Source organism: Ailuropoda melanoleuca, chromosome 15, assembly GCF_002007445.2.
Source record: "Ailuropoda melanoleuca isolate Jingjing chromosome 15, ASM200744v2, whole genome shotgun sequence".
Lineage (NCBI taxonomy): Eukaryota > Metazoa > Chordata > Mammalia > Carnivora > Ursidae > Ailuropoda > Ailuropoda melanoleuca.
Window position 1 is genome coordinate 36339884 of NC_048232.1, and position 24366 is coordinate 36364249.

The 24366-nt window shown below is 37.6% G+C and overlaps 1 protein-coding gene across 5 annotated transcripts in view; it reads left to right on the top strand.

Annotated features, from left to right (window-relative positions):
* The window catches only part of SLC16A7 (solute carrier family 16 member 7), a 153142-nt gene that overhangs the window by 68546 nt on the left and 60230 nt on the right, over positions 1–24366 (top strand). For 3 of the 5 annotated variants that reach the window (XM_019804515.2, XM_019804518.2, XM_002923915.4), the window contains 2 exons: positions 13664–13792; positions 16414–16657. In XM_019804515.2, the coding sequence (XP_019660074.1) occupies positions 16444–16657 (214 nt within the window). In that variant the 5' untranslated portion in view covers positions 13664–13792; positions 16414–16443. Of the gene's footprint in view, positions 1–6355; positions 6497–10854; positions 10921–13663; positions 13793–16413; positions 16658–24366 lie in introns of all 5 variants that reach the window. The other 2 variants (XM_019804514.2, XM_019804516.2) reach the window with 2 other exon arrangements.

Below are 24366 nucleotides of genomic sequence, written 5' to 3' on the forward strand. Positions count from 1 at the left end.
GGTTTGGAAAGCTCCAGTGAGAAAGGGTTGTAGCTCACAGCTCCTTCAGTCACACTGGGATGTGTGGGACTGGCAAACAAAAAAGTCAAAGAAAGCTTAGTGCTCTCTGGTAAAGCAGGAAGGAATGTAAAGGAAGCCTCAGGGCAAGGAAGTGAGAGCTCTTCCCTGGCCTGGCCGGGGCAAGGTCAAAATAAGTATGAGTGAATCACCTGGAATGGTACCCAGCCAGGCAGAAGAGTCTGCTCTGAGAGAATGGGTGGATGCCAGGGTCTATGAGAGAAGGACAGAGTGGAAACAAAATTAAACTAATAAAATGATTAAAAGGTAGAGAAATTAAATTAGGATTCAATTTTTTGGAGTTATCAATATCTTCCCTGGCCAGGTGGCAGCAAAACCTGAGAGAGGAAAGCCTCCTAGCCCATAGGAGAAAGCTAAGGGGGGAAAAACGGAGGCAATGTGCAAAGATGAAAAGGTTCTAATAATTTTGTTACTTCTGACTTGGTGTGGTGCAAGTATGTCATCTCTTCTCAGAGGACTGCATTTGTCTGTTTCTGTATTTTTGTGGGATTCACAGTCTTGACTAGTACTGTAAGGGAAGGAGAAGGGGAATGAGCCAATTTTCTTTTCTCTGCATTTAGGATGATTCTTCTTTCTGGTGACCTTCCAGAAGTGACAAGCAGGATCGAACCACTTGATTTATTTTCAGCGGCTCCTGCAGTGTTCATCTAAGTTAAATTTAACTTTGGGTTCATTTTTGTCCCAGTCGGCGCCAACTTCATTATCAGTGTTCAGTGCATATCACATAACAAGAACATCAGATTCTAAATAGGAGGGCTTGAAATTGTGAATGCTGGGGAGCTTCCTAGTGAGGCTTCCTTAGAGAAGATCTTCATAGAGAATCTTGAGAATGTCATAAAACGGGATGAAAGTAGTCACTTTCAGCTCTGCCTCCTATTTCAGCTGGGTTTTATTGATCTTTGTAAGAAATGACTGCAGTTAGCGGTCCCTACTGATGTCAGTGTCATAAAATTTATATACAAGTTTGACAAGAGGAATACCTTTTGGTGTTTGTAAATAGTCAGTTCTTATGCATTATTAATGGTATCTTTAGTGACTGTTTAAAATTCTATCGAACATGATATTTTTACTGAACAATATATGATGACATGATTCTCATTTGGTAGTTGTAAAGTATAATTTTTTAATTGAAGGATATAGAAATTGGGCAAATATGGGAACTAAAAATATATAGCGTATGAGTTGAAATATTACATAGTTCTTTAAAATACTTTGAATATATAATGCGCAAGGTGCTGTTTTCATTCTGTCTTGGAAAAATATCTTCATGTGATTTATTTCCAACATTGAGCCAAATTGTCCTGATTTTATGGGAACATACTCTGTTAAAGAACATGGAAATATGCTTCACTATTTTAACCTTGATAATGAAAAACCATTCAAACACATACCAGGTCCTCTGAGGATCTCATATAATAATTTTTATGGAAATTAAATTGTGGTATGGGAATTGAATAAAATTCTAAGCACACTGAAGGAGCTAACACTTGGCCTTTAGGATCATCTTGTATTTAAGCACACTGCTGAATCCCCTTACGTAGTGGAATTCCTTCAGAGGATTCTTTCAAAGTAACTTTTCTCATTCAGCCCATAGTTTTTAGAATCTTGGAAAACTTGCTCAAATAATGTCTGTCTGTTCATTACTTATTTTTGAATCGCAGTAGCATTTTTCCAGAGAAGGAAAGAAATTTGTATTTCGCAAGCTAAGAAAGTCTATAAAACAGAACTATTTTAGTGTCACAGAATCAAATAGAAACCAAAAGGGACCTCAGAGAATGCTTAATCCTGCTGTCTTTTTACAAATAAGCAAACTAAGAGCCAGTGTGAATGTCGCTTGCTCAAAGGATGACAACACTTTAGTGACATTTATTGTGATATATGTATTTGAATTTTCCAGTGTTATATCTCTGTATGTCACATAAAACAAGATACAGGATATAGGTGTCATTTTAATCACTTGGTCATTGTACATGTCCCACGGGCACTATTCCTTTCTATCTAGGCTTGTAGTACATTTTATAATATAATCCTTTTAAAAAATATTTTTTAAATTGATTCTAGTTAGTGTAAATAAGAACCCTTAGTTCTTTGTGAGATACGCCTCTCTAAGTACACCTAATTATAGACAATTTAAGTTTACTAGACCTTCTAGCACTATTCATATCTTCTCCACCCTTACTCCCAACTTTTTTTTTAACTGAAAGAATTTACTGCTGTCTGACTTAAGCCTCTAAGAGATTTTAAGAAAAAGTACTAAGGCTACACCCTTGGTTTGGTCTTTTCCCTTGGTTTTGTGACCTTTCAATTCAATTTTTGCATTGAGGCAGTGTGTCAATTTGAGAATCTTTTACCAGGCTAGGGATGGGGAAAATGTCTTATAACCCTGCAAGTCCCTGTAATACATGGATTGTCCATTCTTCCTTTTCATCCCTGTTTGCAAGCAGATAAAATCTATTAATGACCTTGTTGCCTCTGCTAGTGTTTATTAAATGTAGCTAATTAAAATCAGTTCATGCTACCAACATTCTTTATCCAAATCTCTTGTCCCAAACCCCAACTGCATTGTGTGCATTTTCCGCCTTCCACGATATCACACACAAATAGTCTTACCAAGTATTTTGTCTCTGCCTAACATAAGTTGTCGTTTCTCTAATCTCTTCTAACAGGATCCTCTTGACCATCTGCCCATCCCTGAAGCCATTGCCAGACATTTTAGGATTTTGTTTTATACACACCACCTCAGATTTTGTTGTATCAGGCAGCTCTAATACCTTAAGGCTTACATCAATAGACATCATTTCTTAGTCATGCTACTTGGATATATGGGTCAACTATTGCTCTGGTGGCTCTTGGCTGACCTTCAAGCATGTTCTCATTTTCACGGATCTAGGGACATGTTTTCATTTTAGAAGGTAAGAACTATAGGTATAGAAACATGCAAACATATTTTAAGGTGACTCTTGCATATGGCCTAAACTTTATTGGTTTATATCCCATTGACAAAGCATGTCCAAAGTTAGTGGGAAGGAAATATATTTTGCCTGCAGAGAAGCATGGCGAAGATGGGTATGCCAGGACAGATACTTATGAATAAAAAACGTAATTGTCAATTGAACTCACTCACAAATGTATAGTAGAAGAAACAGTTGGCAACTTGATTAGGTTCCTAAGAGTTCCACAGCCCGGGGCGCCTGGGTGGCACAGCGGTTGGGCGTCTGCCTTCAGCTCAGGGCGTGATCCCGGCGATCTGGGATCGAGCCCCACATCAGGCTCCTCCGCTGTGAGCCTGTTTCTTTCTCTCCCACTCCCCCTGCTTGTGCTCCCTCTCTTGCTGGCTGTCTCTGTCTCTTTCAAATAAATAAATAAAATCTTTAAAAAAAAAAAAAAAAGAGTTCCACAGCCCTTCCCTTCTAAATTTTATAATCCTGTCTACTAATACCATTTCTCCGAATCTACTGGATGGTTAATTTTCTGTGGGCTCTAGCTTTTGTTTCCTCTTCCTATTTTGGCAATTACCAACCAATTGAGTGTCTCCTGAAGTCTCTGGGGAAGTACACAGCTGAAATGGGGGGAAGGCAAAAATCCTAGACAAGTGACTATAAGCGAAGCAAGGATCAGGACAAGTAAAACATAGTAGGGTGGAGAAAGGGTGGCAACATGAGCACTGCCAGCAGTTCATGATTGCAGAGTAACATGAAGGTGGTAGGAAGTGTACAGTTAGCTCTGTGAGAACCTCGTCCTAGAGTGAAACCAGTGCTGCAGATAGACTCAAAAATAGACGCTTGAGATGATTGAACCTCAGTTTCACTATCTGCAAAATGGAGACAACAGCTACTAAATAGAATAAAAAATATAAATGTCAAAGTGTCAGGTGTCTTAATCAGTGATGTTTACTTATAACTTAAGAGGCAACAACAAATTTTATTTATATGGGTAATTTGTAATCAGCAAATGTAATTTATATCTAAATTGATGCATGGAGACCATCTCTGGGTATCTTCTTTACAACTTATAGAAAAACCTCATAATTTCATTTAGGTACAGATAAAAACAAAACAATGTAAACAAGACAAAAAGAAACAAAAATGGAGGTAAGATCTTTAAAAATATAGCTCCGATTTCACTGTATTACTTACAATAACCATATTTGAATTGGTTTTAGATGAGTTAACCTATTTTTCAAAGCAGACATAAACCCCAAAATTAGGGCAAATAATTAAATGTGTAAGATTAACTTAAGAAATTTTATACACTAAGATATTATAATATGTTATTCCAAATTAGTATAATTTAAAATATATATATATATATTTTTTTTTTTCTACAAACCTCACCCTAAGACTATAGCCTATGTATTTTTTTTTTTTTAAGTAGGCTCCATGCCCAGCATGGAGTCCAACATGGGGCTTGCACTCATGACCCTGAAATCAAAACCTGAGCTGAGATCAAGAGTCAGATGCTTAATTGACGAGCCACTCACTCACCCTACATGTATTTTTTTAAATGCGTCTCTTTTGTCACCTGTTTTGATTTTTGCTTATCATACAAGTTTATATCATCCTTTTTTCACTGAACATTATATGGTAAATATTTCCCATGTTATTACACAATGTTCATAATCATCATTTAATATATGATAACAGTCTATCAAGTGAATGACAGTAATATATTCAACCACTTCCCAGGTTTGTGCATTTAGGTTGTCTTTAGTTTCCCCATATTATAAACATGATAACTCAAGGGAGAGAGGAGCCAGGGGTTTTAGAATCATGAAACTATGCTGCCAAGGCATTGGGTGACAAAGATATGTCATAGATGGAAGTAAATACGTTCCGGCTTCTAAAAAGAGCAGTGGTTCATTGGAAGCTTCAGCCACCTGGTGGGGAGAGGAGTCAGTAGAGCAGGGGAGCTTGTCTTGGTCTGGCCAGGTTGATTCACCTTGCTTTGGTACTATTTCTTAATCCTGCCCCCAATGGTATTGTATTTTAAAGAAACTTTTAGGGAGTCTAGCATATTTCTAAATCTCATAATTGGTAGCAGGAGATCTTATGGATTTTTTTCTTTACTCAAATTTTAAAATGGGCTTTTTAATAGAAAAGTGAGAAAAATATTCTCTGGTCCTGTAATCTTCCTAGAAAAATCCAGGAATTTTTTTATTTTTTATTTTTTTAAACACCCCTTCCCTAGTGCCAGGTTGTTACCTTCTTTTCAAATTGAGGAAAGAAACAAACACCAGAAAATCTTTGAAGACTAAATGCAAAATGGAAGACCCAGAATGGGTTAGAGATAATTCCATTTTTTCCAGGTTGACCAGAGAATGTCACTAAATATGAAGGGTGAGAAAGATAATCTGAATGGCTTTCCGCCTATGCTCCAACAACCTTAGGGACCATTTCAGGGAAGGAGTCAGGGAAAGATACTAGAGAGAGATCTAGGATCTTTATGACTCCCCCACCCCATCCCACCCCCCATAAACCAGAGTACTGAGTTTGGGTACTAGGGTTCTGAGAAACACTTTGTTTCTAGAAAGGATTCTGTGGCTTTGAAAACTGTAGAGGGATAGGAGGGGCGGAGTAAAACCACACTGCTCTATGTCCATCCTCCCTAACTATGGAGCCATACGTATTTTATGGCTCTGGGAGGAAGAGACGACGATAAACATGCCAATAGATAAAATACTCAGGTAAGTTTTTCTCTAGACATGAAAAGGTATTTAAAAGTTTGGGCTGACTCCTCTTATCCAAATAATCTAGACTGCATACTGTTAATGCTATTGGATAATAATTCTAATAATTACTAGAGCTTTTTGAATGCTTAATTGATCACTAAGTTTGTGTGATCATCACTTAAAATTCTCATCTTACAGTAGAGGAAACTAAGAAATCGAATGTCACATCTTGAATGTGGTGGGATAGAGGTTTGAATCCAGGGAGTCTTGACTTCAGACACAAGGGTGTTTAACTTTTTTTTTTTTTTCCCTGTACTGCGTAGCTGTATGCAAATTTCGTAAGTGATAAAAATTCTTATTTCCAAGCACTCATTTCTCTTGCACTTCCATTCCTTTGAGGATATTTATTGAACACCTACCAAGTTCTGAGAATAATGTTAAATAAGATCGATTCTGTCCTCAAGAATAGGGGAGAGTGCCAAGGAATTGTGATATATGTTATGTGATATATGTGTTAACGATAAAAGTATGCACAGGGAGTTAGGATTAGGGTTACAGTCGGACTTCATAGTTACGGGAGCTGAGGTCTGTCTATACCTTAAATTACAGACAGGAGTTAGATGGAGGAAGATAGTGGTGAAGAACACTTCAAGTGGAAGAAATAGCAGATGTGCTATGCCGTGGTGAAACATCTGGATGGCTCAAGAACTACAGATATTTTACTGCTACAACTACAACACATTCTTGCAGGTGTGTTAGAGCCTAACCAGCAATTTTCAAACATGGTTGTGTGTCAGGATCACTTGGGAGATTTATTGAATGTGGTTTGCTGGGTCTCACTCGCAGAGTTTCCATCTAGCAGATGTGAGTTGGTGCCCTAGAATTTGGGTGTTTACCGAGTTACCGTGTAATGCTTGTGCTCCTCAACTAGGAGCCACATCTTGAAAACTACTAGGTAGGGGCTATAAACAGGGACCAATTTCTTTTTGCTGTAGTATGATTAAAATCTAGCTAATAGGAAAAAAAGCATTAGGAAAAAAAAGACATGAAAATTCTATATGGAATACAAACAGAACTATCTGCTACAACTCACAACCAAATTAATATATAAGGGAATATATATATATATATATATATATTTGCATACTGAAGTTTTGTGTTAGGCATTTTTGCAAAGATTGATAGAAAACTAAGATATACTCATTATAGAATATATAAAAATTTCAAAAACATGTGAATTATATGTCACTTCTTTCCAAAGTCACCAGCTGTGAATAGCTTTTCACACGTACGTAGAAGACTGGCTTGTGGCTGCATGGCTTCATGTTCTGCCTCCGTTTTCATATCAGTGCCTCCTCTGTGTCTTCTCTTCTGTGTGTCTGTCTTTAAACCCCCTTTGCTTCACAAATATAGCTTGTGATTGCCTTTAGGGACCACCTGGATAGTTTAGGATTAGCTCCTCCTTCAGGATCCTTAACTCAGTTACCTCTTTTGCCATAAGCCGTAGTCCATTGGGGCTGCTATAGCAAAATACCATAGGCTGGGTGACTTTCTGGAGGCTGGAAAGCCCAAGACGAAGGTGCCAGCAAGTTCTGTGTCTAACTGGGAACCGGCATCCTGGTTCATGGATGGCTGTCTTCTTGTGCCCTCACATGGCAGAAGGAGTAAGGGAAATCTGGGCCTCTTTCATGAGGACTTTGATCTCATTCACGAGGGCTCCACCCTCATGACCTAATTACCTCCCACAGGCCCCACCTCCAAACATCATATTGGGGATTAGGTTAGATGAATTTTGGGAGGATACAGCATCAACTCGAAAGTCTAAAGTCCAAAGTCTCATCTAAATATCAAAATCAGATATGGGTGTGACTCAAGGTATCATTCATCCTGAGGCAAATTCTTCTCTAGCTATGAACCTGTGAAATATTCCAAGATATGATGGTGAGATAGGCATAGGATAGACAGTCCCATTCCAAAAGGGAAAAATAGAGAAGAAGGGAGGGGTTCCAAGTAAGTCTAAAACCCAGTATTAAGTCTTCAGAGCAANCAGGCATAGGATAGACAGTCCCATTAAAAAGGGAAAAATAGAGAAGAAGGGAGGGGTTCCAAGTAAGTCTAAAACCCAGTATTAAGTCTTCAGAGCAAACAACATTAAATCTTAAGGATCAAGAATAATCTTCTTTCATTGGATGCTCTGCCTTCTGGACCCACTGGACTATGGTCTCATCTTTGCAGCTCTCACAGGTTAGCATGAACACTCTCAGGGTTCTAGAAGACAGCCCTGTCCCCAGGGCTCCACTGAGCATCATCCTCGTTGGGGCTTTCTGCAGTAGCCCTATCCCTGCAGAAGTATTGTGTCTGGACTCTGTCCCAGCAGGATGGGGTCTTATACCCATGGCTTAATAAGATCCTGGTCCTTAATAGGATCCTGACCCTGCAATTTTCTCAGGTATCTTCTAGAATCTAGGTGGAGGCAGCCATGCCCCCGTGGCTCTTGCATTCTGCATGCTGAAAGAGATGGTAGAGGAGTGTGGATACCACCAAAGTTTGCCTCCTGTGGACTCCAGAGCTGCACCTGGGACAGCCAAGGAGCTCAGTTCTGGAGTGCAGCAAGCAGAGCCCATGATGTGAGGCAGCACTCTGCAGCACACCCTGAGGTCCCAACTTTGAAACCTCCTTCAAGCAGCCCCACCTTTGAAACCTCTCTGCCCCTGGGCCCCTTGCACTTTGGATCTGTGATGGAAAGGGCAGCCCTGATGATTTCTGAATTTTGTTTGAGGTGATTCTTCCTTTGTCTTTAACAATAGCTCCTGCTTCTGTTGAGATGGCAAATGTTATCAAACAGTGTTTTGCCCACACTTTGAGTGTTCTCTACTGACCGCACTTTCTCATTCTCTTCAGTATGGATCGGCTGCAAGTTCTCCAAATCTTTAAATTCTGCTTCCTATTTGATTAACAGTTCTACCTTTAAATCATTTCTTTCTTCAGGCATTTTACTATAAGGAGTCAGGAGGAACCAGGGCCACTCCTTCAACACTTTGCTTAGAAATAACTTCAGCTAACTATCCCATTTCATCACTCACAAGTTCTACAGTGGAGCTGGGAGATGAACACCATTCAGCCAAGATCTTAGCCATGTTATAACAAGGATTGCCTTTCCCTCACTGTCTAACAGCACGTGCCTGATTTCCGTCAGACCTCATCAGAATGGGCTTGACCCTCCATATTTCTACTAACATTCTGTTCAGGATTAACTTTGGTATTCTTGAAGAAGACTCAGGCTTTCTTTACAGTCTCCTCTTTTCTTAATTGGCTGTAACCAGAATCACCCTTAATAATCCACTTATGGTAATAGCCTTTTTCTCACATGCACCTCAGAACTGGTCCAGCTTCTATTCACTCCCCAGTTCCAAAGCCACTTTCACATTTTTAGGTGTTTGTTATGACAGCATCCCCCTCCCAGTACCAATTTTTGTCTCAGTCTTTTAGGGCTGCTGTAACAAAGTACCATACACTAGGTGGCTTATAAATAACAGAAATTTATTTCTCTCCATTCCGGAGGTTGGGAAGTCCAAGATCAAGGTGCCTGCAGATTCAGTGTTTGGTTGGGGCCCTTCCCTGGTTCATAAACAGCCACTTTTCTTTTCTCTTTTCTTTTCTTTTTTAAGTGGGTTTGTAGTTTTTTTCTTTAAATTTTTAAAAAAGATTATATTTATTTATTTGTCAGAGAAAAAGAGAGCACAAGCAGGGGAGTGGCAGGTAGAAAGAAAAGCAGGGTCCCCACTGAGCAGGGAGCCCAATGTGGGACTCAATCCCAGGACTCTGGGATCATGACCTGAGCCAAAGGGAGACGCTGAACCAATTCAGCCACACAGGCATCCCCATACACAGCCATTTTTCACTGTGTCTTCACTTGGCAGAGAGAGTAAGGGAGCTCCCTGGGGCCTCATTGTAAGGTCACTAATCCTATTCATGAAGGTTTCACCCTGCTGACCTAATTGCCTCCTAAAGGTCCTACCTTCAAATACCATCGCAACTGTGGATTAGGTTATCAACATATGAATTTTGAGGGAACACAAACACTCAGTTTCTGGGGCTATATAAGACATATTGCAGGTTCCAGGGATTAGGACGTGGACATACCTTTTTCAGGGCCCCTATTCAGCCCACAACAATTGCTTTTACACACTTCTTAAAGTATAGTATTAGAAATCAGGAATCATTTGGTGTGGGATGTCCATTTCCAATTCCTTATAATATGTGCTGACATGTATTATTTTTTTTAATTTGCCCATTATAAAAACATCTTTAGTTAGTTTGACCTTTATTATCAATTAGCATTCTCAGAATCCTTTTAACTACAGCAGTAGTTCACATCTAAAAATAGGTTTTGTGTTACTGACATTTTGTGAGCCATGCACTATTGATATGTCTCTTGTCTAGTTGTCAAAGTAAATCAGTCTATAGGATTTAAAACATGGGCCATCTGGAAGAATAAAATAACCTCTCAGGATTAGATTACAATTTTAATTCAGTTACCTGTTGGAGAAGAGAAAATTTGGTTCTGTTTAATTTCTGTTACAAAATGGGGTGAGTTGTCATCTAAACTTAAACATTGTACATTAATTTGACACTACTTTATCCTTTTGTATAAGAAAAAGGGAATAGAAAACATAAAGACTAGTTCATTATTCTTTAAAGAACACAGTAATTCCTTTAGGTGAAAACACAGCCTCTTTATAGGTAGGATGTGAAGAACAAGTCATGCTTTATCCATAGGCTCTCTAGATTAATTTATAGTGAAGTCAGTAGTCTCCTAATGTCCATTGATTTAATTTGGGACTTAGTTTGCTGAGTACCTTATTTCTGGACTATAATTTGAAACATAACTTCTGGATGGCTGAGACTATTGATAAGGGTTCATAAAATTGATTCATCCTGATTTAGATTTGGGTAGTTGAAGAAATAATTATTCACAAAGTATATAAAGGAAATTCTGATAATCTGTACAACTAATGAGAAAGACCTTAAATATAACACTAGAGTCTAACCATTGATCATCACTAATAGTTTTATTATTTCTTTGCCCTACATCTTCCTCTCCTTAGATTAATCAACCCATATTGATTTCTAGAAGATAAGGCAAGGCTTGGGGCTTAAGCACATTCCACCACGTAAGTTTTTTAAAAACATCTGAAGTAGGCGAATGCTTTCAGCAGTCATTAAGTCACCCTTTTGTCAAGGACAATGATATATTGTAGTCTATATACTCAAAAAAAATTATAGATAGCGTGGATGTAAATAAGCTGAAATGATGAATTTCTAAAGACTTTGAAGGATAGTTGAGGTTTAGAATTACAAAGAACAAATATTTGAATTCCAGTGGACAGGACAGGCAAGGACATATGCAAGAACTGAAATTTGGAAATTCACCATTGGAAATAAGACCGAAGGAGTATATTTGTAAGCAGAAAGAGCAGCCTCTAAGGTGCTGTGTTAAAGGTGAAATCAGTAACAATGGACCTAACGAAAATACTAGTCATGGTACCAATTTAGTCACTTACTGGACATTACACTTTGGAAAAATCACTTTGTGCCTCTGATTCTTTATGCTCTCATCTCTAAATGTGATTAAAAACATCACTTCCTCTTCACTCATGGGATTATGATAATTAATTGAATCTTTGGGAGAAAGTTAAGCGTTGTTGTTGTTGGTGGTGGTGCATCCTGTTGTAAGTAAAAGTTATCATGAAACAAGTGACATATATGCGAACTGCCAACAAACCAAATTAGCTTAGAGCGTAGTTCAACTTCTAGCTGTCGTAATTAACACAGCTTTTGTAGGGGCGGATAAACTTTATGCCGCCTTGGACTTCAGGAAGCAATCTCCAAAATAGTTGCTTTCCCAAATGAAAGGAAAACTTTCCCATGCTCTGAAGGATTGTTGACCTTTTGCCGTTTTTTTGTTTTGTTTTTTTTTTTAGTAGGCCACACAATTCTAAAACACTACTTTTCATCTTTAAAGCTAAAGACGAATATATGGATCGTATGAATATATTTGCATAAATGTGTATTAAAATATGATAGTTTAATAGATGTAGAGAAAGGGATGTATAATAGATTAATATAACTACCAAGCAGGAAGTTATAACTTCTTGGATTTTTGGCCAGTTTGTTGAAAGAAGCCATGGATGTGAGTTGGTCTTTCTATAAGAAAATAGACTAGTCAGGTTAAAGAAAGGTTTGTAGAAATGTTGGAGAGCATTTAGAACGTGGACTTGTCAAGATCTTGTAGCCTCTATGCTGACCTCCATAAACGTGATGATAATTAAGTATAGACTGGAAGGTCAGAGCCCAATTTTCAGAAATGCCTCAGGCTTTCCTCAGAGGTTTTGCCCCAGCTCTCTCTGCCAGAGGAAACTGACAGGAAATATATTTCCTCAAAATATAAAAAGGATTTCTGCATTTGGATGGGCAGGTTACATGTAGTAGGATGGGGCTGCCATCCCTGAACTACCTGGCTTAAAAAAGTTACCAAGGCTCCCAAGGCCCCTGGTAAGACCAGAACAGATGTTTCTCCTCAGCGCTGTTACCCCAGACCCAGGAGACCCTGTAACTCTTTATTCTGAGCACAAGTTAAAGCTGTAATTTCAGGCTGGGTGGCTCGGTTGGTTGTGTCCGAATCTTGGTTTCAGCTCAGGTCATGATCTCAGGGTCCTGGGATCAAGCACGTGTGTGGGGCTCCGAGCTCAGCAGGGAGAATGCCTTAGATTCTGTCCCTCTCCCTGTGCCCCGCCCCCCACTCATGTTCTCTCTCCCTCTCAAATAAATAAATAAATCTTTTAAAAAACCTTTAATTTCAGCCTTATCTATTTCTCAGGTTTTATTCATGACTTTATAATTCCCTGACTAATCATTCTAGTTCCCACTCTCAGTTTCTCACTGACTTGGCAACTAGATCACAAGCTTTCCTCATGCTCTCATACAAATCTCATTTAGCCTGGTGGCTGCATTGCCTTTTTCAACACTTCAGGATACGTGGCCCCACATGCAAAGCAGGGAACTTGTTATTTAATTCAGAGTTGACTTTTTTCCAGCTTTAATCTAGGCAAAGGAATGTCCAACTTAAACAAAATAAACTCTAAGTACTAGCTTCTATGTATTCAGCATAAGATTTAAGTTGAAATGAAAGTATTTGATGTATTAGGAAATTTGAATATATCTATCACCTAGTTCTGATTAGGAAGTTTTAATTCTAAATCAGAAGATCCCTAAAATACTTTTAGTCCTTTTCATGACCAGTCTGTCTTATAGTGAGACATATATATTATTGATAATGTTTCTTTTTTTAATTAAGTTAGCCACAATACAGTACATCATTAGTTTTTGATGTAGTGTTCAATGATTCATTAGTTTCGTATAACACCCAGTGCTCATTACAAACTGTGCCCTCCTTAATACCCATCACCTGGCTACCCCATCCCTCCCCCCTTCCCCTCTGAAAAGCTTTTTTGATAATATTTCTAATAATTCTCTTTTCAATTTTCTGTTTCCATTGTCAATGGATAGTTTCTTTAACTGAATTTTAGAGTAAATTATTTAAATGAGTATAGGAAATTATTTGAGTGACAGCTAATGAATGCTAATGAATTTCTTTCTCGTAATGGTAGTTATGCAATCTAATGTTATTTATTTTAAAAAAACTATTTCTTCATTTTATAGTTATAATTTTTTTCTCATGCATATATGATCATTTTGTTCATATGTTAGCAGTTCTGACAATGGATTGACAAAGAAATTTTGCTAATTATTAAAATATGGTCATAATATCCTGGGATAAATTAAAGCCAGCTGATCTAATGAGGCTCATGGAACTCAATTATACATGTAACCTTTGTTTTTTTTTCATTTCTTTAGATAATCCAGAGTCTGCTCTACCTCTCTCCCTTTGCATTGCCCTCATATATCACTTCAAGGAATAGTGACTAGACTTAAAATTCCACGGATAATCCAAAAAAATCTGTTCAAGTTGGCATCTACCAACAGGTAAAATTATACTTTTAATTCCTGCTTTTCTTGATTATTCCCATAAACAAAGGGAAAAAGACACAACAGGTATAAGTCGTGGAAAATATTACAGAGCTGTGCACAGAAAAATAACATGAGGCCAGTGAGTGTGCCTGAATCAGATCTTGATGATTAATCAACCCAGGAGTTGTATAATAATGAACAGGTGGTAATCTTGGAAGTGGAATTTTTTAAGGGTTAATTGGTTAGGGTCCACTCTGTAATAATTTAGTTAAGAGATCATAAGATATCAATTTATATGGAAAAAACTAAACAGCTAGGAGATAAGGAAGTGAAGAGGCATGAGTAGTGACTCTCAACCTGGACCATGCAGTTATAATTAAAATCAAGTCAATATTCTGGAAACAGATACAGAAGATTACATACAGAGAGAAACTGGTGAAAAAATAACAATACAAAAAAGAAGGAGGATTGAGGAGAAAAAAAATAACTCAGTTACATAATCTTTTTTAAGGCCCTTAGTTTTCTATGAGCATAGATTCCTGTCTATACACTAGAAATCCCAACATTAACCTATTTACTAAAATAGTAAATTTTAGTATTCATATTCATAACGTGATTTAAATATTAGTAAAATTCAATATTCCTATTGATATAGTTAAACAATGTATTTAAGATTATTGAGAATTTTTTTTTTTCTGGGGGCACCTGGGTAGCGCAGTCCTTAAGCGTCTGCCTTCAGCTCAGGGCGTGATCCCGGCATTCTGGGATCGAGTCCCACATCGGGCTCCTCCGCNTCTGGGGGCACCTGGGTAGCGCAGTCCTTAAGCGCCTGCCTTCAGCTCAGGGCGTGATCCCGGCGTTCTGGGATCGAGTCCCACATCGGGCTCCTCCGCTGGGAGCCTGCTTCTTCCTTTCCCACTCCTCTGCTGTGTTCCCTCTCTCACTGGCTGTCTCTCTGTCACATAAATATATAAAATCTTTAAAAAAAAAAAAAGAAAAATTTTTTTTTTCTGAAGTGACTGAGAAATCATCTAGTTGTATTTCTAAGTGTTTACAATAGCAGATGTGATAAAAGCTACAATAGTTTAAACTCATGAATTAATAATGAAAGACAGGTTCTTTTATGCAAACAGGAAAATTGCAGAGAACTTCTCTACCTATTTTAAATTTCATTTTTATTATTTTTCCTCTATGAATTTCTGAAAGCCAAGTCCTTTGGTATAACTCTGGACAAATTACAAAAGTTTAACGTAGAGAATATTTACATTTGAAATCTAAAAAGTACATGAAAATATCCTTGATATAATTTGACAGTACACAAAAATTAAACCTGTCTCTGTTTTCATAGCTATGTGTTCAGTTTTTTNCTGTTTTCATAGCTATGTGTTCAGTTTTTTGGTGGGTTTTCTGAAAACATGTGGCAAATTTAGTTTTTATAACTTATTTCCAACATTATTTAACCAATAGAAAATTGTTTCTTTTTCTTCTACATTTCAATTGAAACATATTCACAAATAAAATGAGAGTAGTAAGAAGAAGATATTGAAAAATGCTGGCAATTACAGCTAAAAGCTAAGCAAACAGCATTACTCCACAAAGAAACATTGATGTTAGGGAACCAATATTTTTAATTTAATTTCAGTTATGTGAAGCTATATGTGATCATTCCTTCCACAGGAGAGTGTGAGCTCTTATACCATAAAGCTAGTGGATAAATGTTCCTAGGCATATCCAAAGAGAAAGTCCTTTCTTTTAACAAACAATAACGTACCATCTATTTGTTTGGAAGAATTTTATTGCTATAAAAATGCATAAAATATATCATTCATTAAATAATAGGTAGCACCATTTTGAGAAGTGCAGTAAAATCTATTCATTAAAACCATATAAGTTCTAATGTGACAGGTCTAGAAAATTGGTTCATGCTGAAATATTTTTAAGTATTCTCAATTATTAAAAGTAGAAAAATTCTAAAATATTTCTAATAGTCCAATATGTCTAATAATTAAAAAATCTATATAATTCCTTACAATCTATCAGATTTAATACATACATGGTCCTTTTTAACCTTTGTATAGAAAATCTTAAATATTTTGGATCAAGAAAGTATTCTGTTTCTAAGTGATGACAGCTCTATTTTTATTATGCTTAGAATTCAGATAGTGATAGCTTTTATTTTTGGGTTGGTACTTCAGTGAGGATCTGAAATCTTTGAGTAATTTTTGAGTAGTTTTTATTTCCATAAACAAATTAAACGCTTTCAGTTTTTAGCCCATAACAATGTTACGTGCATCATCCCATTTTTGGGGTTGATTTTCTGAGTATGAGGGGCACCTGGGTGGCACAGCGGTTAAGCGTCTGCCTTAGGCTCAGGGCATGATCCCGGCGTTCTGGGATCGAGCTCCAAATCAGGCTCCTCTGCTATGAGCCTGCTTCTTCCTCTCCCACTCCCCCTGCTTGTGTTCCCTCTCTCGTGGGCTGTTTCTATCTCTGTTGAATAAATAAATAAAATCTTTAAAAAAATTCATGAGAAATTACATGCTTGTAACTATAAAATATTATTTTGGTGACTATCAAGAGTAATATCTGAAAATGGAAATAAGGTTTAAACTGTTATTTCTTTTTTTTTTAAATAGGTTACTTGAATCTCGACTAGAGGTGCAGGAATGCCACCACCAGTAGGTCCCCCTCTACACCCACCTCCTGATGGAGGCTGGGGCTGGGTGGTGGTTGGCGCATCCTTTATCTCCATTGGATTTTCATACGCATTCCCCAAAGCTGTCACAGTATTCTTCAAAGAAATTCAGCAAATCTTCAACACTAGCTACAGTGAAATAGCCTGGATATCATCCATTATGCTGGCTGTTATGTATGCAGGAGGTAAGATTTCCGGGAATAAATGGAATTCCAGATTAAGAAAACAACGCTTCCACGCCACAGTGCTTTACATGTAATGTCTTCGTATATTAAAGCTCTGTTTTTGTATTATAGTCACTTAAAAACAACCAAAAATATAATTCCAAATGAATTTTTAATAATTTTATCGACTCTGCATCTTGAGCTATTCACTTCGTTCTTTAGTATTACTAGAGTATTTATTTGAATGAGGATTTCTTTAAACAAAGTAATATTTACGAAATTATGGAATTTCCAAGGGAGGCACTTTCCATTTAATCTGGAATAAATGGACCATAGTGTTAGTATCATTTCCTACTATTGTTACAGTTGGTAGAAATCCTTCTTCCTAATGAGAAAGAAACNGTCTATACCATAGTGTTAGTATCATTTCCTACTATTGTTACAGTTGGTAGAAATCCTTCTTCCTAATGAGAAAGAAACTCCAGTTGCTGATAATCTGTGAGCCTACTAGGTACTTCACCTTCAGCTGCAGAAATGGAGTGTTATCATGTACATTCTGGATCCATTCAGGTTCTTGTGATCAAAATAATTCCTTATCTCTGTAGTACTCATTAAATATGACATTAAAAAAAAGATTTTATTTATTTTGAGACGGAGTGGGGTGAGGGGTAGAGGGAGATGGAAAGGGAGAGAGAATCTCCAACCAACTTCCTGCTTAGTGCAGACCTGATGCAGGGCTTGATCCCGCAACCCTGAGATCATAACCTGACCTGAAGTCAGGAGTTGGACATTTAACCAACTGAGCCACCCAGGCGCCCCTAAATACGACATTTTTAAATGTAAATGGTTGCCTGACAATTATCTTGTTACATTCCATGTTCAGATGAGGGTAAGATTCATGAGGGAGAACAAATCAAAGAACTGTATCACTTCTGAATGCTTAAAAAAATGGAATTATTAGTGTATCATTATGTCACTAATTTTCTTTAAATCAATCTCAACAACAGACCAGATGGTCTCTACATTTTTTAAAGTATAAAATATTTAGGTATAAAATATAAAATATTTAGGTTTTAGAGTTTTCATTTTTCAACTGGATATTTGACTTTAAGAGGCAGGTGTAGCTCNACAGCAGACCAGATGGTCTTTACATTTTTTAAAGTCATCATATAAAATATTTAGGTTTTAGAGTTTTCATTTTTCAACTGGATATTTGACTTTAAGAGGCAGGTGTAGCTCAGAATATAAGCACTGGAAGAAATCATACAAATCACCTAGCACCATTTCTTACCTTACAGTCGAGGATAATATGGCTCATAGTGATAGGGATATACCATTAGCAATAATATCCAATATTTATTAGTATTTACTTTCAGCTAAGTCCTCTCTAAATGCTTGCTGTGTATCACATGATTTAATCCTCATAACAATGCATGAGATCGGTTTTATTTTCTCTCTTTTCTATAATTGAAGAAATAGAGACATAAACTAGTTTCCCAAGACAAAGAGCTCATTAGTGTCAGATAGAAATCAAGACTCCAAATATTGAGTCATGCTCTCTGCCTTTCTCATATCTTCCTCTTTACCTCTAGANGAGACTCCAAACATTGAGTCATGCTCTCTGCCTTTCTCATATCTTCCTCTTTACCTCTAGAAAGTGATGGAGCCAGATGTAGGCCAGGCCTTCTACAGACCTGACTCAGGGGCTACTCCCACAAGGTCATTTGTCAGTGACATAATAATTAATCTACAGGATACTGTCTCTTTATGGTACTACCAAGTGAAAATGTGATCCCCTTGATCCTGTGTGTGTGTGTGTGTGTGTGTGTGTGCCAGTGTTCACAAGTGCATATTGGTATGTGTTTTCTGCTTTCTATATGTCAGTGATTTTACATTAATCCAGGTATGTCTCCCTTACGCTTTTTAGTTAGGTTAAATGGATGCATTTTTGTTCCACTACTAAAAGGTATCTTTAAAATGCTGTTTGAGTGGATCAGTGAAAAATTTTGCTTCTAAAACACTTTAAGTATCTCCTTTGGACAGTTGCTTTAAGGATTCTAACTGTGTTATTTCTGATGATATAGAAACAATAGACACTGTGTACCTGGTTTTGTTCCTCTCTTGCAAGGGTTGGGTGTTATTTAATGTTTTACTAGAACAACACACAGGTCATCTTGTCCTGAGCTCCAAAATATGCTAACATTAAGATACGTAGTTTTCCCCCCTTCTTAAATACAACTGAAACAGATTCCTCTAGTGAATTCATAGAAATCTACTGAATTTGAACTATACAGTCATAATTTTATATTGAATAGGTGGTTGACCAACTCATAAGCAAGACAAAAATTTGTATAACTTTTTCATTAAGTCTTAATTGAATTTATTAGTTTTAAGCGAATAACCTCAAAGTCCCCGTGCCTCAAAGGAATACAAATTTATTTATTGCTCAAGCAGTGTTTCATCTGATGGTTATGCCATCACATGAGACTTTGTGGTGTTTCCAAAATCTGCTCCACTTGGCTAGACAGAGAATGAATGCAAAAAGCATGGAAGATCATGTGGGATACTTTAGGGGCCAGGCCTGGAAGGGATAAACAACATTTCTGCACATAATCTACTGGTCAGAATCTTATGCAGTTCTACCTAGAGACAGGAGCCAGGGTTGCTGGAAAATGCAGGATTCCTAGAGGAAGAAATAGAATAGGATAGCATCCAATAAGTCTCAGACAGAGCTTGATACCTCAGCAATCATTCTTCATCCAATGAAAGTAGGATGTATTTATAGACTTGCCATGATCATATGATAGCCTTCCACTCCCTGGCTGGATCTACAAAAAGTTGTAAAATGAAGAATGATGCAGTTTCTTTTCTCAAACCATTAAATCTCATTATCAAATTATAATATTAAATAGTTATAATATATATTTATTATTAAACTTTTCAATTTATTCATATTCTTATTTCCTATTTTTAATATATATAGTATACATGTCAAAAAAAAAAAAACACAAAAGAGGGGCACCTGGATAGCTCAGTCGGTTAACTGTCTGACTCTTGATTTCAGCTCAGGTCATGATGTCAGGGTCATAAGATGGAGCCCTGTGTTGAGCTCTGGGCTTAGCCCAGAGTCTGCTTGTCTGTCTCCCTCTGCTCATTCCCTCTGTTCTCATGCTCTCTTTCTCTCTCGCTCAAATAAAAAAGTAAATAGCCAAAAACAGAACTCTTTTGAAGCTCATCAAAAAAATGGTAGTTTGGGGGTGCCCGGGTGACTCAGTTAGTTAGGTGTCCCACTCTTGATCTTAGCTCAGATCTTGATCTGAGGGTTGTGAGTTCAAGCCTTGTGTTGGGCTCCATGCTGGGCATGGAGCCTACCTTTAAAAAAAAATGTAGTTTGGTTAAATAAGTAGTTATCAATTCGGGAAAAAAAATACCTTAAAATGTTTAGGGTAATAGATGAAAAAAATCTGTGTAAACCAAAGATCAGTGGGAATTTTCTGCTTATTTCAAGACAACCAATGCTAGACACAGGAAGATACTTACATAGTAGTTGATAACGGTAATGTCTAGGTGGGAGCCACTAAGTCACTGGAATATTGCTCAGATCGTTAGTCGTCAAAACTGAGACATTTTGTTTATCATCTCTGGCCTTGGAGAAAAGTCAGTAATTGCAGAAATTCTGCTACACTGTGGTCTTTCCCTTGAAGGTGGAAAAGCAATCCCAGGCCCCTGGCCTGCAGGATAGAAATGTTATTACCTGCCATATCCACTGGTTAATGGAGAACTCATTACACTTTACATGGTTTGTTGCAAATAACACAGGTGTCTTATCTTGATAATTGTTTTAATCTTTTAATAAGAAAGAATTGGTACATTTAAAACTGTAATCTCAATATGAAAACAGTCCCCCTTATGTGGATACAAATAACTTTTTTCAGAAACTTAATAACTATTTAGAACAATAAATTCCGATAGTTTCAATTAATCTAAGACACAGATTTTTGCTCCTATTACCAAAGTGGTAGTGTTTTTTCAAATGTGGTCCACAGACTTTCTGCTTCTGAATCATATGTCTTTTGTTAAAAACGCATAGTTGCAGGTCTTTTCCCAAACCCCTTGTTAGCAGAATTTCCGTTGGTGGAGTCCAGAAACTTGCATTTCAGCAGGAATCCCTGAAAAACACTTCATGTACAACGTAGATTCACTGTTGGAGGAGAAGATCAATAATTGATTTAAAAATATTTAAATTATCCTTTCATATTTGAAAGATCTCTATAGTGGCCTTTTAGGTTGATGATTATAAAATAAATTCAAAGACCATAAGGTGAAAAGGCATATAGTTTAGTACGAAGTTTAATGAGGCTGTCTACCCAGTAACTGAAATACTCTGTTCAACATAATGCTAATTACGTTAGCCTAGAGAACATCTAAGATCTGACATACTCATTAGGGCTTAGCACTCAACCTATTAATCACCATGGTGGGGTCACTGGGTAAGATGGAGTGTGTTCTGAGGCCTGGCCTGTGATGTCAGGACTGAAGTCTCTTGTAGTAATCAGTTGGCATCCGAGCCTTGGTAGCAAGGTATTATCTTCCCTTCTGATGTCTGAATTAAAAATGAAACTAATAAAAGGTATGCAGGAAAGATGGAAAAGAATGCAAATTATGTTTATCCCTTACTTCGTCCTTAGAATAATGACATTAAATTACACCAACCCATCTGGTCATCCATATGGTCTCCTGGAGTTCTAGCAAATTTCAGCAAATTAGGTCAAACACAGTGGTCACTCCATTAATAAAGCACTAAGTAGAGGTAGAAAACATATTACAAATTGAACTTTCCACATTGTTTAGATGGATATGGGGATTTATTTTATAAACAGTGATTATATAGGATTATCTGTTAGTATAATGTTTGTCTTTGTTACTCTATGGAAAGATAATGTGAATCTGCTTAGCTACACAATTACTGAATATAGCTTTGGGGCTGCCAATCTCTGTGAGTACCTCATGTTATTTTTCTGGTAATATCTGTTATGACTTGGAAGAATCAGCCATTCTGGAGGGGAGAGGTGACTTTGTCTCCATGGTAACATACTCTTCTGTTTTATGTGAGCAGTGACTGCCAATTGTACTAAGGTAAGGGTGATGGTTTTATGATGGAAAACTTTACACAGGGGGCCAAGCATCAGACCAATCAGCCTTTTTTTACTGGAGGCCAAGAAGGAAAGGTTTTAGGCATGGGAGGTTGGTAGTCGTAATATGTAGTGTGTATTTTTCTATTCTTTTTTAAGTCTAACCTCACTACATTATTTTGCTTTATGCTCTAAATATTTTGCAGAATGAAGGAGCCTACTAAAATAATTCATATAGGGCTGTCTCTTAGCTGCAGCCAAAAAAAAAAAAAAAAGTTCATTCCATTCCTGTGATTGAGACCTACCTAGGGCGTTCACCTTAGTTTTATAAAGTCCCAAAAGTACACTCGGATAGTCCTATGCAAGCAAGCAGGCTATGCATCTTTTTTTTTTTTTTTAAAGATTTTGTTTATTTACTTGACAGAGAGAGAGAGACAGCCAGCGAGAGAGGGAACACAGGCAAGGGGAATGGGAGAGGAAGAAGCAGGCTCTCAGTGGACGAGCCTGATGTGGGGCTCGATCCCAGGACTCCGGGATCACGCCGAAGGCAGACGCTTAAGGACTGAGCCACCCAGGCACCCCTGCATCTTTTATACCTACTCTAGGATAGATTATTTTTAAATCCATGAACATAGATACTGCTAACATTTTCATACGACATACGGTATAGTGTGGCAGAAATCATTTTGCTCACTGTATATTCTTGTGCTCCTATATATTTTCCAACTTCCCTACACACTGATGGAGACCAAGTGATTAATTCTGACCAATGAAATGAGAGTAGAAGGATATATGTCATCGCGGGACACCTGGACCAAAGAATTCCAGCTGGGGTGTATCTTCCTTTTTCCTCCTCTCCTGGCAGCAATCTTGTTTCATATGACCTGGCTGCAAGGGGATGATCCTTGACCCACTGGGTAGTTTGAATAATTACGGAAGAAACCTTGATTAAGCTTCTGTAGTTAGTTGTACAGAAAAACCTGTATTATACGGATCAATGCAGAATAAAGGCTTAGATTACTGTGAAATTACAATATAAATTATGTAAATTGTGAGCGCCGGCTAGAACAGACTATGCAATGTCTTCAGTCATTTAGCTCATGTCATGAGAACGTGAGAAGGTTTGTACATGGGCTACTTCAGAACTCTGGTAGAGAAGAGGAAGCCTTCAGTGTCTCAAATGAAATTGAAATTGCCAGTTTTCACGAGGATAAAAGTGAGAGGCAGGCACTTGCACTTCAAGGCACAGAAATAGGGATCAAATTATGCCTGTGGAGCTTTCTATGATTAAATGTCTCTGTGTCCCTTCTAAGACAGGAATGGAAGGAGGCCTGGATCAAGGGCAGATCTTGAGTATGCTTAGTCCTAACCTCATTCAGGAGATATTGTCCCTACAGAGAGCTGATAATTCAAATAATATTGGATTATTGCTAAATTTTATTTTCAGCAGAACAAAAAATGTAAGAAACTTTATTTAAATCATTTTTGGTAGGTGTTCTTTAGACAGTGAATGTTTCCCTTACCAATGTATAAAAAGAACCTGCTTATTAACTTATGGCCTGGTAAGAATATCGTTCCTGATTTTGGACTTAAATTCCTCTAACATATGTTATTGCATTATTGCATATTCTATGCAAATGTGTTTTGGTTGCAAATGACAGAAACCTGAGTCTAAAGAGAAATGTTCCTGTGTACAAATGAGAAGCAGCAGAGAGGTACCAGTCTTCCAGGTCCACCAGCTACCCTGACTTCTGTCTGACACGTTGCTCTGTCTCCTCTCTCCTCTGCTTCTCACAGTGAGGCAGCTTTGTTTATTAATTTTGGTATACTTCCCCTGACAGAGGGAAGATGATTGCCAGCATCTCAGTGTCAAATTGGACATGAGACTGCCCCTTCCCTAAGTTATGACCTGACAAATGCTAGGGAAGATGGCTAGGATCTGGCCTACTTTGCATCAGCCCCTGCAGGCAGTGGGTGAATGGGGGGCTGGCAATGGCAGCCGGAGTGGAACTATATACTTGGGATAAGAAAGGAGCAATTCCCTAATAGAAGGATGACATTCTCCCCAGAAGAGGGAAGGTTTGTGAAGAGACGGCACAATCAGTGCTCACTACTTTACTATTTTAAAAGTAGACGAATCTATAATTTCTTGAGAATAAAGCCACATGTTGCTTTTTTACTAATCACTCATGGGTCACTTTATGTTTAGATAGTTTCTTTATAGTTAAGGAGCTGGTTAGATATATGTCAAAATGCATATTCTGTATTTAGAAACTCAATCACATAATGAAATGTAATACTTAGTAGTTATCCAGAGGACTTAGTTGCAATTACAAGAGTTGGCCCCTTGTGTGGAGCTCAGATATGGAAAATCCTGGGATCTCAGGAGGGGTTGTTGATGGTTTAATAGTGCAGTGAGAGGCAGGAAAGCATTGTCATTAAAATAAAGAGCTCCAAAATAACAGATATAAAATGTGGACTTGCAACTTTGTGGCTCAGGCCACCCATTTGACCTTGGATCTTCATTTTCCTCATCTGTAAAATCATAGAAAAATTATATGTGTGTGTATATGGTATCTGCTGCTCAGAGTCATTGTT